Genomic DNA, 27180 nt, shown 5'->3' with positions numbered 1-27180 from the left:
TACAATGTTTTATTAGAATTCATTCAAAACTTTCTGAGCTATCATGTTTACAGACAGAATGACACACACATGATCTACACTGACAACATGTTGAAAAAGAGTATGATTTCTTTCTTTCACTGTGTTTTAAAGCGCTTTGTTACATTAAGAGCTGCTTTGCTCCACACTCATACAGCGGTCCCGTTAGGGCTGCAGTAATTTTGCTCTTGTGACACTTGGACAGCTCAGCTGACAGCAGATGTGAGCTCTGCACTCCCTCGGGCTGCTGCAGCATGCTCGATCACACATATCGGGGAAAAGGAAAATGAGTTAGTCACATGTTGTCTCAGGTCAGGCACATGAATCAGAGTTAGTTTAAGATCAGTTTACAAATACAGGGATTTAGCTTCTGTGTGTGTCCTTTTTTCTTTCAAGTTTGTCATGTGACTTTCTGCAAATAGCTGAAGGTACCAGCAGGAGGCAGTAGCTGAAAGATTAAGGCAGATTTTTACTTGTAAATGTTGCAGTTTTTCAGAAGCAGAAAAGATCACCTGACTGTGCAGAATACAGCTAATGAAGTAACAATAAAGCAGTGTGTTTGCTTTAATAATTTCAGTAATAATAATGCCATATCTTTTAAAAGAAATGGTCCAAATCCAACTCCTTTGAGCTGTCTGAAAAATTCAGATTTAAATTTTATGGAAAATTGTCTAGATATCTTAGTGTTTAAATGACACTTAAATCATACTTATTTTCCATCTGTGAAATCACAGTTAAACAGTCTGCACAGGATGACTTAAGTTTTTCAATTCATTACAACGATTTATCTATTTTTGATGGATATCCTTAAAACTTAATGTTCTGCCTAGTCAAGTGGAAATAAAGGCGTTTTTGTGTTTTGAATCCATGGTGGGGGAATTTGTGCTTCAAGCTAAATCTGAAATTAGAATACTCACAAGATCAGTGAGGAAAAGAATTTGCCTAGTATGGTTGATCATGATAAATAATGCTCACAAAAAAATGTAATCCTAGTCTTTGCACTTGTACTAGACAATGTCTGCTTTACCTCTTTGTTAACTGATGAATGAAATGATATTTAATAGTCCACCTCTTTATTTTCTTGATATCTGTTTATATTAATTACTCCACAAATAAAAGTTTTATCCCATGGATTAAAAGGAAACATGATTGGCAATAAAAGCCAATGTACTGCATGTGGATAGTAAAACGTATGCTGTAGTTAAACGTTGCACAACATAATGTATTTGTATTTTTAATTTTTATTTTCTTTTATTTGATTATGCACCAGGAATGATACATATTAACTTGATTTATTTAAACAGAATACAATCAATGTAGTGCTGGTTAGCCCTTTAAAACAGAATATATCAATACAAATATACGATGAAAAGAAAGTACAAAGGGAAACTTGACTGGGAGCATCATCTTGAAATACATTTTTACACACACAAAAAAAATAAAATTTTTGGTGTTTTGTAGCTTGCACAGGAAGTGTGTAATAGTCCAGTCTTTTAAGAAGAAAGGTGTGGACTTATTCTTTTAACCAAAGGTTTTATTGGCAGATCTCAACCCAAGTCAGGTCTCTCAGCAACTTCAGTGTTGCATTCTTACTCCAAACTACTGGAAGCAGCCCATCCAGTCTTAAGGAACAATTGGCTGACATGTGCTCCCCTGGGCCTTCCAGGCTGTAAATCCTGCCCCAACTGCTTTCTTCCCATAAAAATAACCTTATTTCCCTATGAATGATTTAGTTTTTTGTAACAATAAACAATAAGTAAATAATAAATAATCTATTTTTTAAATGGTAATCAAACATTTTTTCATATGTGGACTTACTAATCCTGTGGAGCCACCTGGTTCAGAACGAGGAACTCTTGTATCTTTATTTTGAATTAATATACAAGATACAGTCAGCGGAAATTCTCTCACATTGTTTCTTTTAATCTAACTTTTTTAATAAATATAAAAGTTTTGTTTGTGTTGTGTTTTATGTTTTCATCTCCCGAGGCACGGTTGTAACAATTGGGGGCTCATCCGAGATATTCAAGGCTAAAGCTTGGCTTATAATCTGCTTGCTGCTAGGCTGAATTAAATTGCTTTTCTTGACTATCGGCTTTTGTTGGCACTGTGGAGTAATTTTCAGAAGTAACTAAAAATTTGATTAGGCATTTTCTTTAATTTGCAGACCTATTTCTTTAAGATTATATACTTCCATGGTCACATATAGCTGTTTATGTTTGTATGACCTTACTTTTGTCAACCAAAGTGTCTAATCTCAATCTGACAACAGTGTGAAAGTGAGAATGCGGTAAAGACAACATTTTGGGAGTATTTTTCTGATTCCCCAAGAATTGCCATTGTGCTGGCCAACCATTTGAAAGAAAGAACAAAAGTACTTTATTGATCCCGTGGGGAAATTCCTCTCTGCATTTAACCCATTCACTCAGTGAAGCAGTGGGCAGCCATTGGGCGCCCGGGGAGCAGTGTGTAAGGACGGTACCTTGCTCAGGGGTACCTCAGGGTAGCTGTTCAGGGGAATCAAACCCCTGACCTTCCGATCACGGGGCCACCACTCTACCTACTGAGCAATCCCTGCCCACTTGTATAAGCAAACTCAATGAGGTAAGGCTCAATTAGAGACAGAGATCAGTGCCGCTCCTTTCTTCACCACCTGAGGCTCAGTCTGTGTGTTTGGCAGCTTGTTTTTCCTTGTCATTTCTGTCCTGCATGCGCCCTGCTTTCTTGACCTTCAAGACTGATGACTCAATCTTTCCAACCCCTTCATTTGCTCCACAGACCTCTGCACAAATGGAGTCATAGCTCACACCTTACGAGCCTTGACAAGTGATCCGCTCCATCCAGTTCTTCAAGACACTCTCACATCCATCTTTGCAGATCATTTTATGAGTGAATTACAAATCAAAGCCATTTATTTAATGGCGATTGCATGCAGAAGAACTTGGCCGAGTGGCTGACATCACAAGGTCTCATTCGGTTTCACGCACATAAACACTTTTGTCAGAGTAAAGAATTACTTTGAGAAAAAGCTGTGCACTTTGAAAGCACTGACTGATAGTGATGTCGCCTCCAAATGTGGCCTCTCACTTTTCACAGCCAGGCTCATAAGTTAGGCTGGGAAATACACCGGACCCCTGTCTCATCTCAATATAGAAGTCAGGAGAAAAAAACTGCTTACTCTTGCCAAAAACCATCCCACAAACCCCACTGGGAATGGACTTAACTTGGGCACAAAGGCCCTGGTTATATTTCACCGTAGGATGGCCTTTGTGCCTCTGAATCAGGCAACACTGAGGCTGTGTCTGCTCCTCGCACAACCTGTCTGTCTCCTAAGCTGACAAGCAAGTCTTATTTAGGGAGAAGCACTGAAAAAGTCCACCGGGATTTCATGGATTTTGTGTGTGGCGTACACGGGGGCGCACACACACAGGTTTACACATTGGCACTTTGTCCAAATGAGAGCTCACTCACAGCACATTTCTCACACTGGAATTGTATGGGGGCAGGATTTGCAGAGAAAAAGAAGTAGAGAAAGGGGGGGGAGGGTGTGGTGGCACCGGTTGGAGGGGTCTTTTCAGTTCTTTTTGGAGGCAACAATAGTCTTTGTCCAAGATCTTCCACTATTCTTATAAGGGTTACCGAAAGAAGGAGGAGAAGCAGGAGGAGGGAGGTGGCCACGCAGGCGGAGGGTGTTTCTCCATAGTAACAATGACAAAACAGGCCAGTTCAACACCAAGCAGGCAAAAAGGTTATTGGAGCTGCTGAGGAGGCACACACAAACCTGTGGAGTAGAGCCCTGTCCACAGAAGGAAAGGAGGAAGACCAGTTTGGTGAGGATCTGTAAAAGGGGGGCAGTGTTGTGTAAAGAAGACAACGAGGCAGGCAGCATTTCCGAAAGCTTTATGACAAAGTGTTTATCAGTCAGTCAAAGAAAGCGCTGGGAGGAACATTATCATAGCAGCCAGCACATCTGTATCCTCCGAGCATGGATCGAGACAGTCACAGTGAGGACACTTTGTCAACTATGGTTCTGGAGAACATAAAGAACAAATTAATTGATGCCTTCAGAGTGACAGGAGAGTCCCGAGAAGATCTCCAGGACTCTGGTTCCACAGTCAGACCGGTCAGCGTGGGCAGGAGTTATCAAGCAAACGAAGAGCTGCGGCGGGCACAGATAGATGGAGCGATAACCTGGCTGAGGTCTGAACTGGTAGGTCATCTTAAAAATCTGACTTTGTTTGCTATTTATCTTTAGCCTTCAACAGGTGGTATTAACAGTCATGGGTATTTTATTCATCTATTATTTTTAACCAAGTTCATTCATGCATATGAAAAATCAAAGCAAAGGACTAGTAATTTTATGTGTAGCTTGGTTATGCTAATTATTTTCTTTCATTGTTGTCATGCAGTTGGAAATGCGCTCCCAGGACCTCCAGCTGGCTCAGACACTGCTGGGGCTCAACACAGAGATCCAGAGACTAAGGAGGGAGAGTTTTGGATGTGTGGAGGTAGAAGGGGGTAACCACCAGTAACTGGCTCCAGCAAAAGTCTATTTTTTTTTTTTTTACTGGAATGAATAGTGGAGAAAGTAAGGACTGTGATGCAAAGATTCAAATGCACTTGCTTATGATAATAAGTTGTATCACTGTAAAGGAACTTAGTTAGCAGTTGCATGTAAAATACCTTCAGTGAAAAAAAAGAAGGTTGTAATATGTTGAATTGTCTTTGATCCTGCTCTTTTCTTTTTTGAAGAAAATTTGCACTTACACAAAGTTGTGATAAACAAAGTGGAAAGAAAAAAAAGACATAAATGTGTGAATGTAAGAGAAATAAAATGTACAATGTCACCGTCTTTGCGTCTTTATTTAGCTGGCATACTGTAACCACTGCAGTACCTGTTTTAAAAAGTGCTATAAAATTCAGGAATGGTTAATAAATACATTCAAGTGTCACTCCCAAACAAGAACAAAAAAGCCCATCTTTATCTACATGTAAGAGCATTTTAAAAACTCATATGTCAAATCAGAATAGTTATCTGCAGTTACAATGAACACATGGAGATATAAAATAAACAACCTCCTGACCTACTGAATTACATTTCTGGTCAGACAGAATAAATATCAGTGACTTTTCAGGCTTTCAGTTACTGACATGTTCACATGTTTGTACAGTACATGTTAATATTTGTCTAGACAGAGAAAACGCTTAACACAGTGCTTCAAAAGACTGCCTTTAGGTCATTGTTTAATACAGATACTAAAATATAAAGTAACAATATATACATACTGGAAATGTATATACTGTATGATGCTACAGCCATTGATGGGTTAGTTTGGCTAATAAAATACTCCAGACAGCATGAATCATGAATCCTACTTTTCCTGCTACATCATACTCTTTAAAAAAATATTTTTTTATTTAATCTGTAGTAGTCTGTAGGAAAACCACTCACATAACTATGACTTCAGTAAACCTGGGTGTACTCTTTTCTCACATGTCACACTGTTAATTTAGTTCCATCAACTTCACACTCCACTTTAAGATTCTTGTTTTAACTTTTAGAGCTCTGCATGGACACTCACCAGAGTATACCAGTAAACTTTTACATGCATACAACCCAACAGGTGCCTGGGGTCATGTGATCAGTACCTGCTGGCTGTGCATCATAAAAGGCTGAGAATTAAAGGAGACAGTGTACTCCAGACTCTGATATGTGCGGACTTAAAATACAGCTAAAAACTCATCTTTTTAAACTCCATTTGCTGTCTTTTGTTTTGTTTTTGTTTTGATGTTCTATCCTTTTTGTTGTCAAGCACTTTGTGACGTTTATTTTGAAAAGTAATATGCAAATAAAATGATAATTTATTCATGGCTGAAAAATATAGGCAAAACAGAACTGTCAAAAACAGCAGTTCCTCTAATGGCCACTTGAGGGTGACTCCAAAAGTAGTTCATCCTGTTAGACTCCAATGTAAAAACTCCCAGCTTACGTCTTGGTACAGAAAAATCAAACAAACACGTGTTTATTATGAATATTAATCGAGCTGGAAGGTGGATGACTTGTGTTATAACTCACCAGCATGTATTTTTTATGGATATACTCAACGTTTTGACACTAAAAACAAACAAGTAAACAAAAAAACAACATGGCTGTTGTGCCCCACAACTACTAATTAGCCTGTTTTGCAAAAAAACAAAAAAACATTTGTTTTTGTCTAAGGTGCCTTTTTTCATTTACAATGTCATATTCGTGTTATGAAAATAAAAATAAAGTATAAGCCATGACATTGTTGGCTAATTTGTATGCAGCCGTAAGTTAAAATGACTTTAAGCTTTGTTTTTTCTTAAGTGAAGCGGTGGAAAATGGGGTCACCGTACTCCACCTTGTCTATGTTAACTGCCTTAAAAGGCACATTTTTGAAAAATTTGTCTGACTTTTTAAGGCACAGAGCTTCTCCTGCAGAACATCCTCCTCGATAAAGTGCCCGAATAAAGCTGCTGAGGCATCTTTAGGCAGGAAATGGAAAAGCCCCCCTCCACTGAGCTGGAGTAGAGACTGCCGCTTCCTTGTTCACTCTCAGAGTCCCAGTAGCTCCCCTCCTCTTCTTCCTCATACGTCTCCTCCTCTTGCTCCTCCTCATACAGCTCCTGCTTGAGCTCCTGGATGCCCGAGTGAAGCTCCATCAGCTGTCGAATCAGGGCTTGATCCTGAGAACGCATCTCCATCTACACACGGAGGACACATCTGTTTAGATTTCACAGAAGCACAGAGCAAACAGACAAATAGGACCAAATACCAAACTGTGAATGAAAGAATTGTGAAGCGAACTTCAGAGAGTTTCTTTCCATCTCAATGAAGCTGAGCAGGTTGTGCTCGCTTTGAAACCGTAAGCCATTTCATTTGAGTGTTGCCCTCTTTCAAATGCAAATGGATCTTTCTGTCATTCCCTTTCTTTTCCTTTTTTTATGAGAGGCTGTCCAACTACTGGCATTGTAAAATAAGATATTCAGAATTCCATCTAGTGTCCAAGTCTGTGCAAAGCACTCAGGAATGCGGGCCGATCTGCATTTCTTTTCTCGGTTAATTACAGCACAAGGCTCAAACTGAGGCTGAGGCGGTGCATAAAAGATTCTGGTTGTATTTCCTTTGTCAACACTTAATTAAGAGAAAACCGTGATTTTCTTTTTTTCTTCTTTGAGATCAAGCCATCTTGGGCTTCACCTCATTATGACAAACACTAGTCCTTTTCAAATAATGTAGAGGCTTCTCAAATCAGCTTCTGTCTGTAGATGAGTTTTTTTTTTCCAGGGAGTATGCTAACCACAGAAAAAAACAACCTCAGCCTCAGCACAAAGCTTTGGGACTTTTTGGTGATATTTTATCACATTTTGCTTATGAATTATAAGCGATACTTAATGCATCTTCTGTCTTTGGTGTGTCTGTTTCATTTTCCTTCTTTTTTCTATCCTTAATTATCTTCGTTTAAGTGTGGGAGAATAATACCATAGAGGCATCCGTGTCATTAAATTCATCTCATGAACACAAAAAGTGGAACAGCTATGGGTTGGGGGAAATGATCATATTGTAAATTCAAATGTCTTTAAATATAAGGTTATGATAAAGATTACTTTGAATGAGGCTAAAAGAAAGTTAATAAATCGTTATAAAATATTGATGAGACGGATAAAAAAAATCTCCTTAGGCGATTTAAACAAGATGTTAAGTTTAGAAACTAATGAAGTAAATAACATAGAAAACAATAGATTTATTAGTCTAGTTCGACTTTAGTTTAGTTGTTTTCTCCCCCTAATGCATTTTGATCAAAAGCTCTAGAAAAGCCACAAATCAACCTTAAGATGAGTAGAAGCAAAACATTTTCCAGAGTGAATAAAGATCTTTGGATTGTTGTATGCATTAAATAATCACATCTACAGATGTGCTCTATTCAAAATTGCCATGTGATTATATTTGCCTATAATACTTAAAGGTAAGTACACTAAAAAGAGGGTAAAAAGCCAGGTTTTACAATAATTGTACTGTAAACAAATTCAAGTACTCTATAAGTCATTTTAAGTAATGCGCAAGTAATTTCAAGTATTGCATAACTTCATGTATTTTACAAGAAAGGAAACACAAATGATTAAGTACACTGTACTTTTCATGGTACTATGCACTAGTACCATGGAGCACTATGGAGTGGCTTGACCTTGGCTTCCAGGTATTTTAAAGGAAAGGAGGTCCTTTTAAAAGTCTTCTTTGAATAGTGATTGTAAAAGAAAAGAACATTAAGTTGACTTGACCCCATCACGATAAGGTCACATAAGCCTGCAATTTTTGATGGTACTTATTTTTTCTAAATTGATAAAAGGACAGTTGAGTAATGGAACAAAACAAAACAAAACAAAAAAAAAGTAAACAGGCAAGATGAATCCACTCCATAATATGGCCTGGCCATGGTGTATAAAGTATATTTATTTAAAATGATTTATTCACTACTTTTATTTATTTATAATTAATGTGTAATTTATTTACATTATAGCTTTTTCTGCATTTCCTGTAAAAACCTGATTTGTTTCCCCTTTATTGTATTGGTTATCTTTAAGTATTTGCAGGTAAATATAATTACATTGTCATTTTAAATAAAACACATAAAATTCTATTTGATAACAGGAGAATTACATACTTTGTCATTGACTGTATTATGAAGTGTTACCATATGTATAAATAAACAGAAAACTCTGAAAATCTGAATTTATTTTATTTAAGGAGGCAAAAGTGCGACAAAAAAACGGAGACTGTCTAATTTTGTATTTTTACATGCAAAGCTCGTCCTGCTCATAAAAAAAAAAATGCAATGTGAGCCAAAAGCTTGACATCATCTAATAAATAGACTTGAGGATTATTTCTGGAATTTAAAGGTTAAAGGTTTTAGCCTGAGCACCTCCCTTAAACTATCTGAAGGAAGGTGAAACAGACAATTTAAGGATCTCATTCACTGCTGCTCCTCTGAGGCCTGTTTCCAGGATGTCTCTGTTTCTCCTTGTTGCTCTTCTGTCCGGCTCCCGCTCAGACTGTTTTCTTCTCTGTGTGCTCAGGACACTCGGTTACCATGACGAGCAGTCGCAATAAATGCCAAGCGATAAATCAAGCCGTGACAATGAGCCTTGCAGTCGCAGACACACAAGCACATGCACACACAGCCTCTTTGCATGGTGACGGTGGTTTAAAAGGGAGTGACGTTGTAAGAACACGACTTACATGGAGCCGGAGGAACAAAGAAGGCAATAACTTGGGCCTCACACACAAAAACATCAGGGCTGACCATAGAAGTCGTTCTGATGGTGGGACAAATGACTTGATCTTTATCACAACAGACAATAAAAATGTTTTTAGACTTCCCACAGACGTCACAAAAGGGCCACGCAGAAGAATTTACAGGTCATAGATTTTGTTGCTATTTAGTAAATGAGCAAAATTTATATTTTATATTCACCTCAGTTTGAATTTAGAAAAATAAAATGCTTTCAAAACAACAATTCATGCTTTGTTTATCTGTTGAATTCAACTCATTTCACAATTCACTTTGGAAATAAAAGGGTCATTTTAACCCCGAAATTTCAAAGTCTACTCTTACCTGTGCAGATCAGAAAATAACACACATCAGTGGTGAAGGAAGTATTTAGACTGTTTCCTGAAGCAATATAGCCAATGTGGCCCTATCTATGAAATATTTGCTGAACAGTGGCCACTCTGACTGTCTGAAAAAGAAAAATGCAAAACTATGGGACAAGATTTCTAATCTTAGTGAACTAACTCAGTAATGTTTGTCATATTCCATCATTTGGCTAAAACTGCTAAATAAATTCATGAATTTGGTCAGCAGATTAAGCAAGTCCAACAAAATCAATTTGTTTAACTAGAACATTTACTACAACAACATTGTACTATTGTACTGCAACATTTTACTAGATTTAAGGAAATTATATACGAAATAGTTATTTCTTCATCAACAATGATTGACTCTGACTTACACAGAACTTTGAATCGCACTGACCCAAAGTTCTGAAAGTGTTTTAAATTTCATTTTACATGCACAAGATTATATTTTTTTGCATGCAGCTTTTAGTACAGACAAATAATATTTTTTAAATCTTTATTGTGTAAATAAACACCCCCTATTCCCAGAACGCATAGTTTTGTACAACTCTAACATGAGCTGCCACAATAAAACTAAAGAGGGCTTTAATATAGTTGTAACAGGAAACAGGAATCTGCAGGTGTTATATACGTATAGCAAGACAAAATTTATTAGGGATACACCGTTTCCCTTACAGGCTCGATCAGAGTCCCAGTCTTACCAGTTCCCTTCGCAGCCAGGCCAGTGCACTCTCTATGTCCAGTTTGTTTGCTTCTCCACCAGATGTGCACCCTTCCTTGACATGGTTGGTTCTGGCCTCAGGGTCCCTGCTTGTGCTCTCTTGTGCTCCCTTGCAGTCATCAAAGGTGGAGGTCTTGCAGGAGAAGTCCCGCAGTCTTGTTAGGACCACCTCCATCATGTTAGGTCAGTGATAGTTCTTCTAACCGGAGTCTCTTCTACACCCTCTGCTGCGTCTTGCCTGTTTTCGGCCGTAATGCAGCTGCAAACAGCCTCGTCTTCTGTTATGAGCCCTGCCAGCTCGGAGGACTTAAGAGGAGCTCTCTCTCTCTCCCGTTCTCATCTTTCAAACATGCTCCTTCCTCCCTCCCTCTGCTCTCCTCCTTTTTCTTGCCGTCTGTTTCGCAAACATTAGCCCCCAACTGCTTGGCAGAGTGAACTGGTAGCACTGGTCTGGCGAATGCCACTGAGCTGGTATGACGTCAGTGAATTGTCCAGATGCCTGATGTGGAGCTGTTTGGTTTTTTGTTTTGTTTTATTTTTTTTTAAAATCAGACACACAAACACAGAGATCATTAGGAAGGAGATGAGGGAATTAGCCCGGTGGTTGTCTTGAAGATGACACAAGGGTCCTGTTGTGTAAACTCACACAGCTTCAGTGAGTTTTGGTCTGTTAAAAGATGATGGAAGGTGATGATGCTGACAGAGGCATAAACATTAAGTCCTATGGTGTACGTGGAGCTCACTGCCCTGAGTGGCCTACGTCAGGGTCAGGATCTAAAGAACAGTGTGAACAGCCATGTGTAACTAACCCTTCTCATGCCATTTTCCCTTCACTCTGTAGCCCCTGGCAACCCACTCCTCATCTATTCACACGCTTTGGTAAACCAAACACAGGCCGGCTGTACGGAGCCTGCATCGACCAAAATAGCCCCAACACACTATTTTTAGAGTTAAACTGACTCCACTTTTAGACTTGTTTAAGAAAGCAAACGTCACCCCTCTCAAAAGGAGTTAAAAAAGTCTTCAAGTCTCATTGTGCAAGTGTGTCATGTTCCCACTACTGCTTTCAAAAGGAATGAAAAGAGCTGATGTAAGTGTTTTAACGTCACACACTGCATTGGGTGAAACTCTCAATTATATTTCTGCAAAAGGCACTTTGTCTCAGCCTGTCGGCGGTTGAATGTAAGATCGATTTAAAACTGGGGTAAGCGTCATGGTTTTGGTATCCCTGGAAAAAAAAACATAGCACAAGAAATCTATGGGACAATCATTTCTAACAGCAGAGATGGTGTGAACCAATCATGTTGCTGTACTCTTGCACATAGAAGTGCTGTTAAAAAGTATTGCCCCCCTTCAGACCTCCTTTGTTTTTTTTATTTTTTGCCATATTTGTCAGAGTTAAATGTTTCAGATTGTAAAACAACTTTTAGATAAATCTGAGGAAACACAAAATGCAGTTTTTAAATTATGATTTCATTTATCAAGGGAAAAGGGGATTGAGAATCTACCTGGGTGTGTGTGGAAAAGCAATTGCAGCCTGAACCTAATGACGGGTTGTGTCACTCTTGGCAGCAAGAACTACAATCAAGCACTTGCTGAGTTAGTCATTGCTGTGGAGAAATTTTGTCCCACCCTTTTTTTAGGGTTTTTCAGCATTAATGGTCTGTTTACGGTTGTGAAAAAAACCCATCTCAATCAAATGTAAGTTCAGACTTTGACTAGACCACTCCAAACCCTTCAAACCCTCCATTGATTTTAATCACTGATGTGATGTCTTGTGGAAAATCCTGCTGCATAGCCCAAGTGTGCTTGATCTTTGGGGAACAAATGGCTGCACATTCTCCCATGGGATTTTCTGGTAGAGTTTTTATGCTTCAAGTAGTAGTTTTAGGTCCGCTTAAAAACAAAAAATCAATCAGGGGTTCCTCAGGGGTCTGTCCTTGGACCATTATTGTTCAACCTTTACATGCTCCCATTTGGTACTTTCATAAAGAATCATATCATAGCTATAATATCTCATTCTTTTGCAGATGACATTCGGTTGTACCTATCATTTTCCTCATATTATCTATCTCCTGTTCACAAACTAGTAAGTTGCACTGAGGAAATGAACTGCTGGATATGTAGAAGCTTCTTGTAACTGAACAGAAACAATAAAAATATTTATTCTTGACTCAAAAAGTCAGAGACAGAGAATTTGTTCATATTTATCATGCCCTTCTCTGAAACACACAGCAAACAAATCAAGAGCCTTGGCATTATTTTGGACGGTCACCTCAGTTTGATAAACACATCAATATGATTACCAAAACTGACGTCTACGACTTAAAAAGTATATAAAAAGTCAACAAGTTATTATATTAAAGTGACTAAGAAATTGATGCAGTAAATGGATTAATCCATGCAGGATTATCCAAATCATCATTAAAATGACTTCAACTCAATGCAGTAGTAGCCAGTAGTGCATGGAAATGTGAACATATTACCCCAGTATCCAAGTCTCTCCACTGGCCCCCAGCTCAACACAGGCTAACCTTTAAAATCCTTCTGTTAGTTCATAAAGCTCTTAATAGTTTGGCCTCCCAGTGGATCTCTGACTTCCTCAGCGTCAATAACCAAATTAGACCTCTCAGGTCGTCAGGTGCAGATCCTTTAACTGTCCCTAGAATTAGATTTAACTGTGCTGAGGTTGCTTTCAGTTTTTGTGGTCCTGCTCTTTGTTTTTGTTTTGGTTTTTTTTGGCCTGTCCCGTTTGGCTCTTTTGCCCTCAGAATTATTGTCTAAAGGCAAAGAAAGATGCCCAACGGATTTACTTTACCAAATTGACCATCCCAGCCTTGCCATAATGGTCCATTTGATTCACCTTTTATTGTTTCTTTTATTTTCACTTACTGAATACGGGACAGACTTGACTGGGGGAAAGAAGGGGAGAAAGAAAGAGGGAAAGAGAAACAGCTGAGAAGAGGGACGGGGGAGAAGGGCAAAAGACAAAAACCAACAGAACGGGCAGAGAAGAAAAAAATGCATATATCAATCACCTGGATCACCTGCTGAGAAAGAAAAAAGAAAACAAGCAGAAGAGAACAAGAGTAATAGAATAAACAACATCACAATGATATATGGGAATATGACAGTAAATACTAAATATTAAACATTATTGTGCAGCACATAAGATCAACAGAACACAGTGTGCTTTGAGGTAGGAGCCAAAAAGGGTGTAGTTTGTGGGTGTGATCACCCGTGTGCACACCTGTGAGCATGGACGCGCTTGTTTTTTGTTTTTTAAAAGGTTCCTTCATGTAATGATCTGCTAGAGGGTGTGGGGGGGCCACAGCCCCGTCCTCCAGGGCATGAAGCAGGTATGGAGGAGATCAAAACTCCAGACATCCAGAGGCCCCCAGAACACAAGAGACCAAGGAAGACCAACAGAGGGGCAGCCGCGCCACTGTCCCAGAAAGAGCTGAGGAGAGTCCCAGATGAGGGCTCACTCAGCAGCCGCGGAGCAGAAGCCAGGGGGAGTTGCAGTGACGCGCCCGTGAGCTCCGCCGGCAGCCAGCCGTGCCTGAGTGACCGAGCCCCAGGCCGAGAGGCCGGGGGCACCCCACCTCCGAAGTGGCCCGAGCGAGCCCCAGGCTCCAGGCCCCGATAAGCGGCCGCCAAGGAGTGAGCCGGTGTGTACCTGGACGCCCATCCCCGGACACAAAGAACCACCAACGCACCGATGTCTGAGGGGGTCCGCCACTGGCAGGGGAAGTGGTGGTAGGGGGAGATAGGCCTCCAAACCTTGGAGGGCCTGAGATGTCCCCAGAGAGGTGGCGCCTGACACCCAACCTGACATATAGACACAGACATACAGGCACACACAGATACAAACATCCATTCCCACCCTCATGCTCTCATATGCACTTACTCCACACTCAACCAACGTGGAGACAGACATAAAGAGACGCTGTACACACGATCACACTCCCCAAGCGTACTCTACAAACCGGGTCTAGGTACCCTTGCCCCTGGAGGGGGGAACTGCACCCAGACCCAGGTGGTGTTACCCTTTTCCCTGCGGTGGGGGGAGGCAGACCGCCCCGACTCCGCAGCAGCAGGAAGGCCCCACACTCCAGACCGCAGTCGGACGGCCAACTCCTCCTCCTAGCCCCCCCCGCTCCAGCAGGTCGCAGAGAATGGGGGTGAGAGAAGACTCCAAACCTCCCTCCACCCGCTCATTGTAGTGTTGATGCATGTGTGTTCTAAGGTGCATTTAAAACCCAGGAGGGCATGGAGCTACCTGCCAGAGAGCAGCAGGTAAGCGCATGGTCCCTCCTGCTAGCCCTCAATGTCTACGTGTATTTAAAATTGAGAGGTGGGCAACGATGCCAGGGGTGGGGTGTACACCCTGATGGTAATTTGGATTCCGTGTATCGTGCCCACCCCCAAGATCCTATATGTATGTGTAATGAGAGTGTGAGTAATGTGAATGTCTAAGTTGTGGTCCTGCTCTTTGGAACCATCCGAACGCTGATCTGAGGTCAACTGGAACAAACTCAAAACCTTTTTATTCTCACAGGCTTACTGTTCAAAACTTTATATATGTGTGTGTTAACTTCTATTTTATGTTTTCATAAAGTTTGTTTTGTTTGTGTTTTTATTGCCTTAACACTTCGCAGACCTACACTGGTTTATCTTAAAGGAATGTACTGTATAAATAAATTATCATTGCGATTGATCACCACCTTGTAGGAAGCTTAATTTTGAATTAAAGGTTTAATTCAATCAAAAGAAAGAAAAAAAATACTAATGTTTGCCCTGTGATTGCTCCAATCTGTACTCATCCCACCACCTCCTCAAAGGGAAGCCAACTTCTCCATCTTCTTCCATTTCCTTCCCCTGACCTCGCCTCCTCCACTCTCTTTACCACCGTTCTCTTCATCTATTATCACCTTCTTATCCCAGCAGATCAGCTATTCAAAATCATTAAAAAAAAAAAAAAAGCAATCTCTATGATCGATCAGATTAAAAACACTGTTACTGCCAACTGATAACGTATCAGCATTTACTCAGCAGGGCTAACGCTTTTAATGCCAGTTATTCTTTCAAACATTTCATCCGAGTCCGAGTTTTTCTTTTAACATCATTTTGATAACTAAAGCGAATGAAGACACACTTTAAAAATAGAAACATAGATCTAAATTAATGAAGTGTAGACATGTAGGTCTGTTTAAGTGGATCCTTGTCGCCATCTTCTGGTTTTTTTTTTTTTTTTTGAATCAGTCGCCAAAACAAAAGCGAGACTAAGTTTTTTAGAAAGACTTGCTACCCATCCACTATCTTGAAACTCCCCCGGGGCTGTTATTGGCTCATTACCGATCCAAATAAAGAATAAACAAAATAAAAAACATCACCGACATAGCTGCTGTTTAATCCACCCACAGATTGAAAATTAGTGTCGTTTTTCTTTTCTTTACCTGTCAGCTCCACGCGAATATTTCTTCCTTTTTTTCTGTTTCTGCAACTCAGTCAAAGCTGTTCAGGTTGAACTAATAATATGCTCCACACTGCCAATAAAGACTCAGTGTGAGTGGCTGTTTCCATTCAAAGTGAAAAATAAAGTATCTCATTGATAAGTTAATTCCACTGTACGTGTAGGTGCTTGGGAATCTTTCGGGGGTTAAAATCGGGGTGTTAAGTAAGACTGCTTTCATCGGAGACGAGTTTTGCTGAATTTGGAAATAATGGCTAAGTGATAACGCAAGAGGAAAGGGCGCACGGCCCGTGTGGTTTGATTATGTAATCAGTGAGTGCCGGCTGATCAGAGGAGGTGGGCGGACCCCGAAGAACTCGAGCGGTAGTTTGGGATGTGTGAAACAGTGAAATCCTCTCCCGATTAGTGAATTAATAATCAAAGCTGAATTTGGGTTTTAAACACAAAATATTCATTAGCTTTAGGAAATTCAGCTTCGCCCCAAATTATTTCCCTTTAATATGTTACATTTATTACAGAAGTGTGTCTGTTTTGGACCCCATGTGTGCCATCACCTCCCCCGCCGTCCTTCGGGCCGGCCGGCTCTGCGTTTGCACACGGTGCAAAGCGTTAGTCACAAGATTGCATCAAAGTCTTTGCGCCTTGCACCCCAATTCGTTAGAGAAGACATCCAGCGGCCGCTGAAAGACGTCTCAAGAAGGCACAACTCAAGATCAGAGAAGAAAACAAAGATTTTAAGTGAGATAACTGAACATTAATATATATATATATATATATATATATATATATATATATATATATATATATATATATATTATAATTATTGTTTTTACTTCTTTTTTATGTTTGTTTAAATACGTTTTTTTTTTTTGTTTTTAGTCTGAGTATTTTTCCGACTGTCTGAGAAGACAGCAGTCATGTTTAAAAGCAAGGATCCAGAGAATTTTCACCTGGTGTCAGAAGAGAAGAAGAGATACAGCACACCGGAAAGGTAAACGATTAAAGTTTGTCTTAATAGTGTTTCAGATTAGAGTAGAGGAACATGTGATTCCCTGTTTCCAACAATAAACAGGTGAATAAAAACAAGCTTAAAAATATTCATTGTGCTTGAAGGTTTGGTGTTAAATTGTATTTTAAATCAAAAGAAACAGAAAAGGGTAGTTTCAAAGTTTTACAAAGTGCTTTGGGGGAGTGTCTGCTCACGTTCCTCTGTGACCTACTGGTTTTCCACACGGGACTGGACTGGTCTGGGGGTCTGATGAGATTAGCTGTGTGCAAATGTGTGTCTGACTCGGATCATTTAGCCGGCTCTACTTCTGCTTAATAGGGAAGTGTGCACAGAGTGCAGCAGCAGCGCATAGACCCACTTTTAAACACTCGTTAATCAGCGATTGTTTGTTTGGTGTCCTCTGATGTTAATATTGTTATTGGCCCTATTATTTATTAGGTTACAAGACCAAGTCAGTTTTAGTCGGGGGGTTACAATGAGGTGTAACAATAGTCGTGCCAAAAAGTGATTTCCGGTGTTCCAGATTAACTGCTTTTATGCTAATTGGTTAGATTTGTTTACAGATTGATCATTTTCATCGAGTGGTCTTCTCTGCCAGTGTGTCATGCGGATTAACTAGTTAACCTGGAGCACCGGTATTTGCCCAAAAAAAAAAAGATTAGCGGTATTTAAACCGCTGCCAAGGACTTGGTGATCTATAATCTGTCAAGCACACCTGTCATGGATGATATCAAGTCAGATCTGAGCCAGAAAGAAGTACCGTTATGAAGTAGAATGAGCAAGCAGCTTTTGGTAAAGTGACTTTTACATATCGTTTATTTAATCCAGGTAAAACGCACACTGACATATAACAATGTAACATAACAGCTCTGTAAAGATAGTTTATGCACATTGTTGTCGAATTTGTTATTTATTTGTGGACTGCAGCTTGGTGTGTAGGTACTTGCTCATTAATAAGAAAATAATGACTTCCCAAGCGCTTTCTCCTTCTCATCCCTGTGATGCATTCACATTGCGAGCGATCGTGGCTCAAGAGTTGGGAGTTCGCCTTGTAATCGGAAGGTTGCCGGTTCGAGAATTCATAAAAGCGCTATACAAATATAGGCACTATACAAATATAGGCACTATACAAATACAGGCACTATACAAATATAGGCACTATACAAATATAGGCCATTTACCAGGCACAGCCGGTTAGACTGTGCCTTTTATTGCATGTAATGCACAAACACACCAACAGAGGGCAGTAATATCCCTTCAACATACATTGTAAAATTACTATTACAACATAGACTGGTGAAGTTATCACTGATTCTCTGTGGCTGGATTGATGCAGAGCTGACTGTTCATGGCCAGTTAGCAGAAATAACTTGATAATAATATAATGATTAATAATACGTGATGAATTATTATATTTAAGGTGATGGTTTTGATTACAACCCCCAAAGCTGCAGGGTATAATTTAATATTTCTTTGCTAAAATATCAAAAGCCTTCCATAGATGGGAGCTCATGTTCCTCTAACAGCTGTATATACCTTTCAGCATTGATGGTGCCTTTCCAGGTTACAAATTTCAACTCGTCTGACCACAAAAAAGTGTTTCACTTAACCTCAGTCCATTTTTAATCAGCTTTGGTCCAGAGAAAACAACACTGTTACCGGATCATGTTGTTGTATGGCTCCTTCTTTGCACAACAAGTGTTCCTGAGCCCATGCAGTGATTTCCGCGTTAAAGCCCTGTTTTTGAAGCAATACTGCTCGAGGGCCTAAAAAAATCATACATTTTCACAGATTTTCGGCCTTATCGCTTACACACAGAGGTTTCTCCAGATTCTCTGATATTTTTTATTTTTTTTAAATGCTACTTACTGTAGATGAGGAGACATTCAAAGTCTTTCTCAGTTAAATCACTTGAAATGTTTTCTGTTATACTATGAATAAACTATGAATTATGAGATTTTTAAATGACTGCACTCTGTTTTTATTTACATTTTTTGCAACTTCCCAACTTTCCTGTCCTCAGCTTTCTGACCTAATTCTACTTTTTATACGAGAAATGTACTAGTACATTACCATACGGCTTGTCAAAGATTTGCTTAATCTCCAGTCCTAAATATACAAAAAGCAGTGAACATTAATGTAGCAGCACAGGTCAGCTGGTCACAGACTGTACACAAAGATGTTCACAGTTCACAAATGAAATTATGCTTGTGTTTTGTTTTTTTGGGGGGTTTTTTTTTTGAGTACCTCTTTTCCTCCTATTGCGCTGCTTCACCCAATCTTAGGGTTTCTCCACCTGCCAAATCCCAAACATGGTTCCAAAGCTAGAATGTCAAGCATGTGTAGGAGAAAATGGTCATCTTTGTATAGGTTATTGGTGTGACCTTCCACAACAGTCCCAATTTGCCATGATTTTCCCACCTGTTTGTCATAGTCAATGACATCAGTAGTCATGAAATGTTAACGTAGACTTGAATTACTGCACATCAAAGGCTGCGTCCCTCTTAACTCTGATCCACATCAGTTTGCTTATTGAGCAAACAAATGTACACAGGATACCAAAGCCACAGCCCTCCTCACCACACTGAACCACCCAGGAAGTCTCTTTAACACAATCACCCCCACTGCTCCTCTAACCTCATACTTAACGCTGGCTTTCGTCAGGGCTGTGTGCTAAGTCCTGTCCTTTATGCTTTGCTTTTTGTTTTGTACAAACGTGACTGCAATCCAGTGGACCCCACCAACACCCTTATTAAATTTGTAGATGACACTTGTGTTGCTGGATACTTAACTTGACATAGATGAGGTTCAGAAACTGTCTGTGTGGTCCTCTGCAAACAACCTCAAACTCAACACCAGTAAAACCAAAGAGATGATAAAAAGTAAGGCCCAACCCTCCACTAAAGCAACAGATTATGGCTTTAAGTTCCTGAAAACTCATACTGCAGAGGCACTTAGAGGTCTGCCAAGACAGCAGAAATGGTAAAAGAAACAAAAAAAATCCACATAGAGAATACATTTCCTGATAGTTTATGCAGAGCAGTCACATAGAGGAAAAGCTGTTGGTGGCCTTCTACCCCTCAGTCATTGTAAGTGTACTACATCAGTGTGGTACTCTGGAGAATAAACCTTTGCAGATGGTCGTCAACACTGCCCAGGAATCAAGTGACTTCCCACTGCTCTGCTTGAAGGACATCTCCAGCTCTCAGTGTCTCAGGAAGTCAAGGAAAATAATTAAACTTTTCCACCTTGGGTGGCACTTGTTCTACCTCCTACCCTCAGTCAGACACTCTAGGCATAAAAGAGCCTGACAAACATTCTCGAAACAAAGTTTTTGTTCCCCAGTTCAACCAGAACTCTCACCCCTTTTAATAGCTATTCTTTAGTGAAAGGCATCCCTTTAAGTGATTCCCTGACTGTACAAGTATGAATGTCTTCCTTTAAATCAGACTTAGGGTACATCTAGTCCTGACTGTACCTGACTGACCTGCATGCAGTCAACGGGAAAATAGGATTAAAATGTATGCGATTTGTTCATCGAGGTAACTGCATATGTGGATAGGCTAATAGAACTGGATAAAACTGTCAGGTATTACAACCCATGGCTGTCTAAATCTGACAGGAAAAAATGACTTTTGAAATGGATACAAGATAAAGCTACTGAAATGAACACAGAAATTTTGCACTGTATTATACATCAGAAAGTGTGTACGTTAGTGCTAAAAATAACCATGTTGTTGATGTTTTAACTAAAATAATTTCGTTAGGGTAAGAGCACTGAATCGCAGGACTTGGAGGATCACGAGACTGAACATGGTGACATAGCTGTCAAGCGGCTTCAATCAGGGCAAAGTGCTAAAAAGAGTATAGGACCTAAGAGCAAAAATTTGACAGTTAGAGGAAACTCAACGACATTTCAGAGCTCTCAGATGCTACACGAAAGGCAGATCTTGCATTTGCTGTTAATGTGATTAAACTTCGCGTTTCCACCTCAGATTCTGAACTTGACTGTAATATTCAAACATAAAGCAGGCTAGATTTATTTCATTGAACAAGAGAAAATAACGCAAAAGCTGCCAACGACATAATTAAAACACAAGCAGAATAGCAATGTGCCATTGCTATTAGCACATAAAGTTAAAAGTCTTGAAAATTTTCCAAAACATCCACATTTTTCCTCAGAATTGGAGATAATTTATCTGCATTTCAGGAGCAGGACCACACCGCCATACACTCCCTTTCCAGTTCTTTATCTATATATGAATCCCGCTGCACTATAAGCTGTTCTTTCTTGTTTTCATACCCCACCCTCTCTTTTTCTATCCATCTACTACTCATTAGAACGTGGGGATGTGCTCGGCCCAGGAGCCACCATCAGTCCCCTCTGAGGCCTTCCCCAAACCACAGCCTCAATTCATATTCAAGCCATCTGCCATTATCTACAGCAGATGCTGTCAAACCTAAATGAGGATGTGCTAATTAATTGTTTTGGGAAATGTTGGCATTTTCACTATAACTATTTTACATTTTTATTGCCTAATTGTAACTTATCTACCTCTAGAAGTTTTTGTTAATGTTAAGGGTTAAAAATTTTGTCCACAACTCATTGCATTCACTCTGTTTTTGTGTATCCAGTGTGCCAAACCACAACATCTTACAGAAAGATGGCACGGGTAACATTAAGCACTGCCATGACAACAGCCGTGCTCAGGAGGATCGAGAGACGGAGAGGAAAGTTGCCAGGAAGAGGCTCTACCTGGTTTCTGTCATCTGCCTGATTTTCATGATTGGTGAAATCCTCGGTGAGTCACGGTCGTTTTCTGCTTTTATTTTGTGATGATTTTTTTGTTCTCATTTTCTCGGTGCGTATCCCATGATGACAGCTGATATTTGCGTATTGTTTGTAAGTCAACAATACACGCTGCCATTTCTGTTATTTTCTGTAACCTCTGACCATCTCTGTCTTCCTTCACTCCTCGTACTTCTCTTTCCTCTCACTTGTCTGTCCTCAGCCAGCTCTCTCACACCTACTTGTGGCCACCTTACTTATTTTTCTTGAATTATATATACATTCTGTATCCCTACAAGTGTAAATCTGACATTGCTGCACTAATATACCAAGTAGTTAATCCATTTCACTAACTGTCCTGGTTCTGTCCTTCTGCAGGTGGGTATTTCGCAGGCAGCCTTGCGGTGATGACAGACGCTGCCCACCTGCTGGTGGACTTAACCAGCTTCATCATCAGCCTGTTATCCCTTTGGCTCTCCTCCAGACCAGCTACACACAAACTCAGCTACGGCTGGCATCGTGCAGGTACATTCATTACAGGATGCGTCTTCCAGTTAGTATGTAATTTATTTGAGCTTTTCTTTATTTTATTCATTCCTTTGCAACTTAATTTTCACCAACATGGCATGCAAAATAAGTGGATGTCACTGCAAAATAGCAGAGCTTTCAGTGCCATATGCTAGGAGTTACATCCTGCATCCACACATCACAGATATATTTATAAAAGATCACATCATAGTCTCAAACTAAAAGATTTTTTTCAACTTGATAGATTATACTTTGATACCTTTTTATATTGTTTGTTTTACATTTTGTGTTTTTATGTTTATGTAATGTCGTAAACATAAAATCATTAAAAGCCACAAAAGGTTCAGTTTCTTTTAAATTCGTCAGTTCCTGACCAGTTTCAGGAACACAGCTTACCCCCAAAACATTCTTTTGGGTAAGCTGTGCCTGTAGCAACTTGTGATTTAGCTGTTTAGTACCATTGATTCCTCCTGCACATTTTCGGCTACGTTTTCTCTGCAGTTTTTAAATTTATCAGGGAGAGAATAACCATCATCATCTCAATATAAAGACTAATAATCATAGCATCGATGTAAGCTGCAAAAGATGCTTTTAATTGTGACTGTTGCAGAAACAATGAAAAATGGTTTAGCAGCATAAACCCAAAATAAATAACAATATAAAAATGTGGAAAAAATATATGAACAATATAGTGCAAAACTGAGTCAGTGGAGTGTATTAAAACCTGCTCTAGTACAGCGGTCTCCAACCTTTTTTGCGCCATGGACCGGTTTTGCCCGACAATATTTTTACGGACCGGCCTTTAAGGTGTCGCGGATAAATACAACAAAATAAAACCAGTACTGGTACCGAAAAAAAGAAGATTTATTCATAACACACGTGAAAAGACCCAGGAAAACCGAGTTAACGATAAAAACGATAACAAAATAACGCTAAAAACCCTGAAAACCATACATTTCACACCTGAGCCTCAACTCTCGCGGCCCGGTACCAAACGTTTCACGGACCGGTACCGGTCCGAGGCCCGGGGGTTGGGGACCGCTGCTCTAGTATACTTAAAAGTGGAGCTGGACCAGTTCCTCAATCAAGAACTCACAAATGCCACCAAATTCCTGGAGGGAGGTTGCTGAAGCTATCGGAATATGGAGGTGAGGGAATATAGAAAGAAGTGGAATAACTTGAGGCACAAATATCTTTACCTCTGGGGAAAAAACAAACTGGCTACAACAAAAAGCGGGGACCCGTGAGGGAAAAGAGTATCTGTATTTTATTTGTTTCTATTTTCCCGTCTAGATCAGGTCTTACTGTGTGTATTTTTATCAAGTCATCTTCTCTAACTGCATATTGAAATTTGAGCAATTTGCTGTTTCTTGTTGTTTCCAGCAGTGTGCATGACTGCAGATCCTGTCTCTCTCCTTGTTTCTTATTAATGCAGAGATCCTGGGTGCGCTGCTGTCTGTTTTCACCATCTGGCTGGTAACAGGAGTGTTGGTTTACCTGGCCGTGGAGCGCCTCATCAGTGATGACTACACCATCGAGGGAGATATCATGCTCATTACCTCCGGTTGTGCTGTGGTGGCCAATATCATGTGAGTAAAGTGAAGGCTTGTTTGTTTTGGAGTTTGTGATTTAATTAAAGCCATTGCAGAAAGGAAGGCAGCACTTTTCTTGAACTCTTGAAGAATGGTCCTTCTCTCAACAGCATGGCGGTCGCCCTTAATCAGTCCGGCCACGGCCACAGTCATGGTGGGCTCAGCTTTCATGGGCATGGTCACAGTCACAAGAAAGGAGGAGACAAGAATCAGATCTCAAACAGCACACACTCGAGTGATGACTGTACGGATGTAGAGCAAAATCATGGTGATCACGGTAAGTAAAATAACGGTTTTTTTTATGCCATTTTAATATTATAGGTCAATATCCTCATATTAAAATGGAAGAAAAATGCTTTCTGTAATTGATTTTATTGTTATTCTTCTTCTGCCAGGACGGAGAGCTCAGCAGGCCAATGCAAGTGTGCGAGCAGCTTTTGTGCACGTGTTGGGAGATCTTCTCCAGAGCATCAGCGTGCTCGTCAGCGCCATCATCATCTTCTTCAAGGTAAGGCCTCTCTCTTTCTGTTTGCACACACAGTGTGACCCAACAGTTTAAAACAATTTAAAAGTTACTACTGAAGTTGTGGATGTTATTTTGATAATTATTAGTCCGAAATGTTCATACACCCAGTAGCTAGTCGCGTGCAGCGTACAGTGGCTTTGATGTAACAATTCCTGCATTATTTTTAGCTTCCAACGCTCAATATTCTCAGCACTAAAAACACATTCCCCCCTGAGAAATGTCAAGCAGCACAAAGCCGGGGCTGTTTCCAACAGGAAAGATGGTACCATGTTCACTGTTCACGTGCTGTTCAGTCATTTCGTGCCTTTCTGCAGAGTCCTCAGTGAGTCCTCAGTGAGCCCAGTGTGTTGTAGTTCTTTTCCCCAGACTGTCATTACTGCCAAATTAAGGCCTCCTCTTATATAAGATGTAATTAATTACCACTGTCCCGTGTTCTTTAATGAGAAGCAGTTGGGGCCTTTTTTCCTCTGTAACTGGTGCAGATTTTTACACTGAGAAACTGAGCTCTAATAAACAGAACTTTTTCATAAATAGCAGTTGTATAGCAGACGGTGTTTTTCAGCTTGGAAAACTGACAGCACCATTAATGGTGTTACTGTCTGCCTCAATTGGAAAGCACTTTGGGTCAACTCCTGCTGGTTTTAAATGAGCTATGTAAACCGAAGTGAATTCACTAATATAAATGAATTTGTTTAATTAAATATTTCTGCTATAACTCATTTTCTCCGTGCTTCTCTTTCAGCCAGAATATAAGATGGCTGACCCCATCTGCACGTTCGTGTTCTCCATCCTGGTCTTATGTACCACCTTCACCATCCTGAGAGACATCCTTCTTGTCCTGATGGAAGGTGAGGCTAAAATTACTAAATCAACACTGCAGTGCAGTGCTAATGTTTTCATTGGAATCAGAGTCTGATTTGTCTTTTCTATCCATGCCTCAGGTACTCCGTCGGGGGTGAAATACAGTGAGGTGCGAGACGGCTTGTTAGCGGTGAAAGGTGTTACAGCGGTCCACAACCTTCACATCTGGGCCCTCACCGTGAACCAGGCTATGTTATCGGCACATGTAGCCATAGGTAAGAAAGAATTGGGGGGGAATGCTACTTGATGGGTTCTTTATTAATCTGGATGTGATTAATAATATCGTTAGTAATCACATCCATCGTCTATGATGTAGTCTACGGGGAAGACAATGGATGGTATAAGAGGACATACACTATTCTGCCAAGATGGCAACCACTTAGGGTGAGACATATGCACTATTCCACGCTCAGCTTTTTAAGTAATATGGATACACCATCTGGGTACTTGTAGAGGACTTTAAATAGCTGTACTTGATGGTATGAATGTACTTGTGCACTCAAAATAGTAAGTGCAAGACTGGAACAACATAGTCTGGAATAAAAGCAAATTTTAGTTAGATAGGTTGCTACTATGTCTCAGCCTTTTGTTCTTCCTGGTCATCCTTGACCAAAAAATAAAGCTCATAGATGCAATATAAATACAAAAGGTGACTAACATTTGGTTTATCACCAATCCCTTTGTTTTCCTCTCTCCTCCACAGATGAGTCAGTGGATGCTCAGACTGTCCTCAGGGAAATGACACAGGCTTGTTTTGCCTCCTACAAATTCCACTCCGTTACGATTCAGATGGAGAGGCAGGCCGACCTGAAGCCTGGGTGCACACTGTGTGAGGACCCTAAGAAGTAGGAACCCGCCGTAAATCTTCATCTGATCCCAGCGAAACAAAGCCAAGATTTGTCTGCTGTGGCGCATGTGTTGATGGCAGTCGGCGCTGCTGCTGGGGACCTTGAGGGCTTAGTGACAAACTTGCACGACTGTGTCTAGAGTGCCTTTGTATTGACAGACCTAAAGAAATGTTTAAAAGAGCAATGAGGGTGGCTTTTGAATGCAAACGATTTTACGGGAAACACTAATGTCCCCCCTCCTTTGGGAAGTTTTATCCATTCGTAGGTATAGTTTTCATGATCAATTTCTGCTTTTAAAAGTGTTCATTGTGAAACTGAAATCACTGAGGGGTCTATGCAAAACTGCAGTTCAAAAGTCTCGTGTCAGTGATACAGGGTGTTGTGGTTTTGTGTGATTAAGCAATTATTCACTTTATTGACCTCAGACATCTGATACAAACCATCATTTGCACATTCTATCATAGTATGTTTTTCTATACACTGACTGTTATACCAGACTCCTGAGTGTAGTTTCATACATGATGTCAACACTTCTTCAAACTTTGCATAAGTAAGGTGGAAAAACTCAATAAAATATTCATGTTTTTCAAATACTCTGTATTCTGAGTTTTGCTCTGTGTCAGTGGAATAAGAAATGCATCTTGGGGGGAGGGGTTGATTTCCACCATAACTAACCCCCACCTTTTTGACCTTGAGCCAATTTGCAGTTTTCAGTAAACCTCGGGGGCTGTTTCGTTGTACCACCAGCCTCTGGCATGCTGCAGACAATCAGATATTAATGGCTTGTGTGAGTTTGACCTTCGTCTATCCACCTGTGTCCTGCAGTGTGAGCTGCAGGTGTCCTGAGCTTCAGTGGCGTGGACAAGGTAATCATTAATAACAACTGACGTGTGGCTGGCTGGTGCCAGCTAAATCATTCATTTTATATTTTTAATGGACATATTATTTATTGTATTAAATAAAGCATTAATAAACATGCTAATAAGATAAAACTCCTTTTTTTTTTTTTTTTGGTTGACTAGCTACTTGCTCATCGCTTGATTCAAGTTTTGTAAATCTGTTTTCACGTTTTCCACAACCAAAGACACATAAACGAGCACATTTCAAGTCCAGTCATGCTTAAGCAAAAACTACAGCCCCCACTCGGACACGGA

General features: G+C 40.1%; 3 protein-coding genes across 3 annotated transcripts; 2 read left to right on the top strand and 1 right to left on the bottom strand.

Moving 5' to 3' along the window:
* The first annotated feature begins 3646 nt into the window (after nt 1-3646).
* Nucleotides 3647-4865, top strand: aard (alanine and arginine rich domain containing protein). Its single transcript, XM_080295813.1, has 2 exons — nt 3647-4228; nt 4428-4865. Exons 1-2 carry the CDS (start codon nt 4004-4006, stop codon nt 4548-4550), a joined length of 348 nt encoding a protein of 115 aa, XP_080151939.1. The 5' UTR covers nt 3647-4003; the 3' UTR covers nt 4551-4865.
* LOC145423407 (uncharacterized) lies at nt 4863-10830 on the bottom strand. Its single transcript, XM_080295812.1, has 2 exons — nt 10378-10830; nt 4863-6744 (listed from the first exon to the last, which is right to left on the bottom strand). Exons 1-2 carry the CDS (start codon nt 10573-10575, stop codon nt 6457-6459), a joined length of 486 nt encoding a protein of 161 aa, XP_080151938.1. The 5' UTR covers nt 10576-10830; the 3' UTR covers nt 4863-6456.
* Nucleotides 10831-16474: 5644 nt separating this feature from the next.
* On the top strand, nt 16475-26619 carry slc30a8 (solute carrier family 30 member 8). The gene is made up of 10 exons (XM_080295811.1): nt 16475-16611; nt 16753-16864; nt 21518-21684; nt 22050-22196; nt 23635-23788; nt 23902-24068; nt 24187-24299; nt 25060-25165; nt 25259-25393; nt 25882-26619. The coding sequence occupies exons 2-10, from the start codon at nt 16791-16793 to the stop codon at nt 26025-26027; spliced, it is 1209 nt and encodes a 402-aa protein (XP_080151937.1). The 5' UTR covers nt 16475-16611; nt 16753-16790; the 3' UTR covers nt 26028-26619.
* Nucleotides 26620-27180: the final 561 nt, after the last annotated feature.

This window comes from Astatotilapia calliptera, chromosome 22, assembly GCF_964374335.1.
Source record: "Astatotilapia calliptera chromosome 22, fAstCal68.1, whole genome shotgun sequence".
Taxonomy (NCBI): Eukaryota; Metazoa; Chordata; class Actinopteri; order Cichliformes; family Cichlidae; genus Astatotilapia; species Astatotilapia calliptera.
The sequence above is the reverse complement of the archived record's forward strand: the minus strand, read 5'-3'. Positions and strand labels throughout refer to the sequence as shown.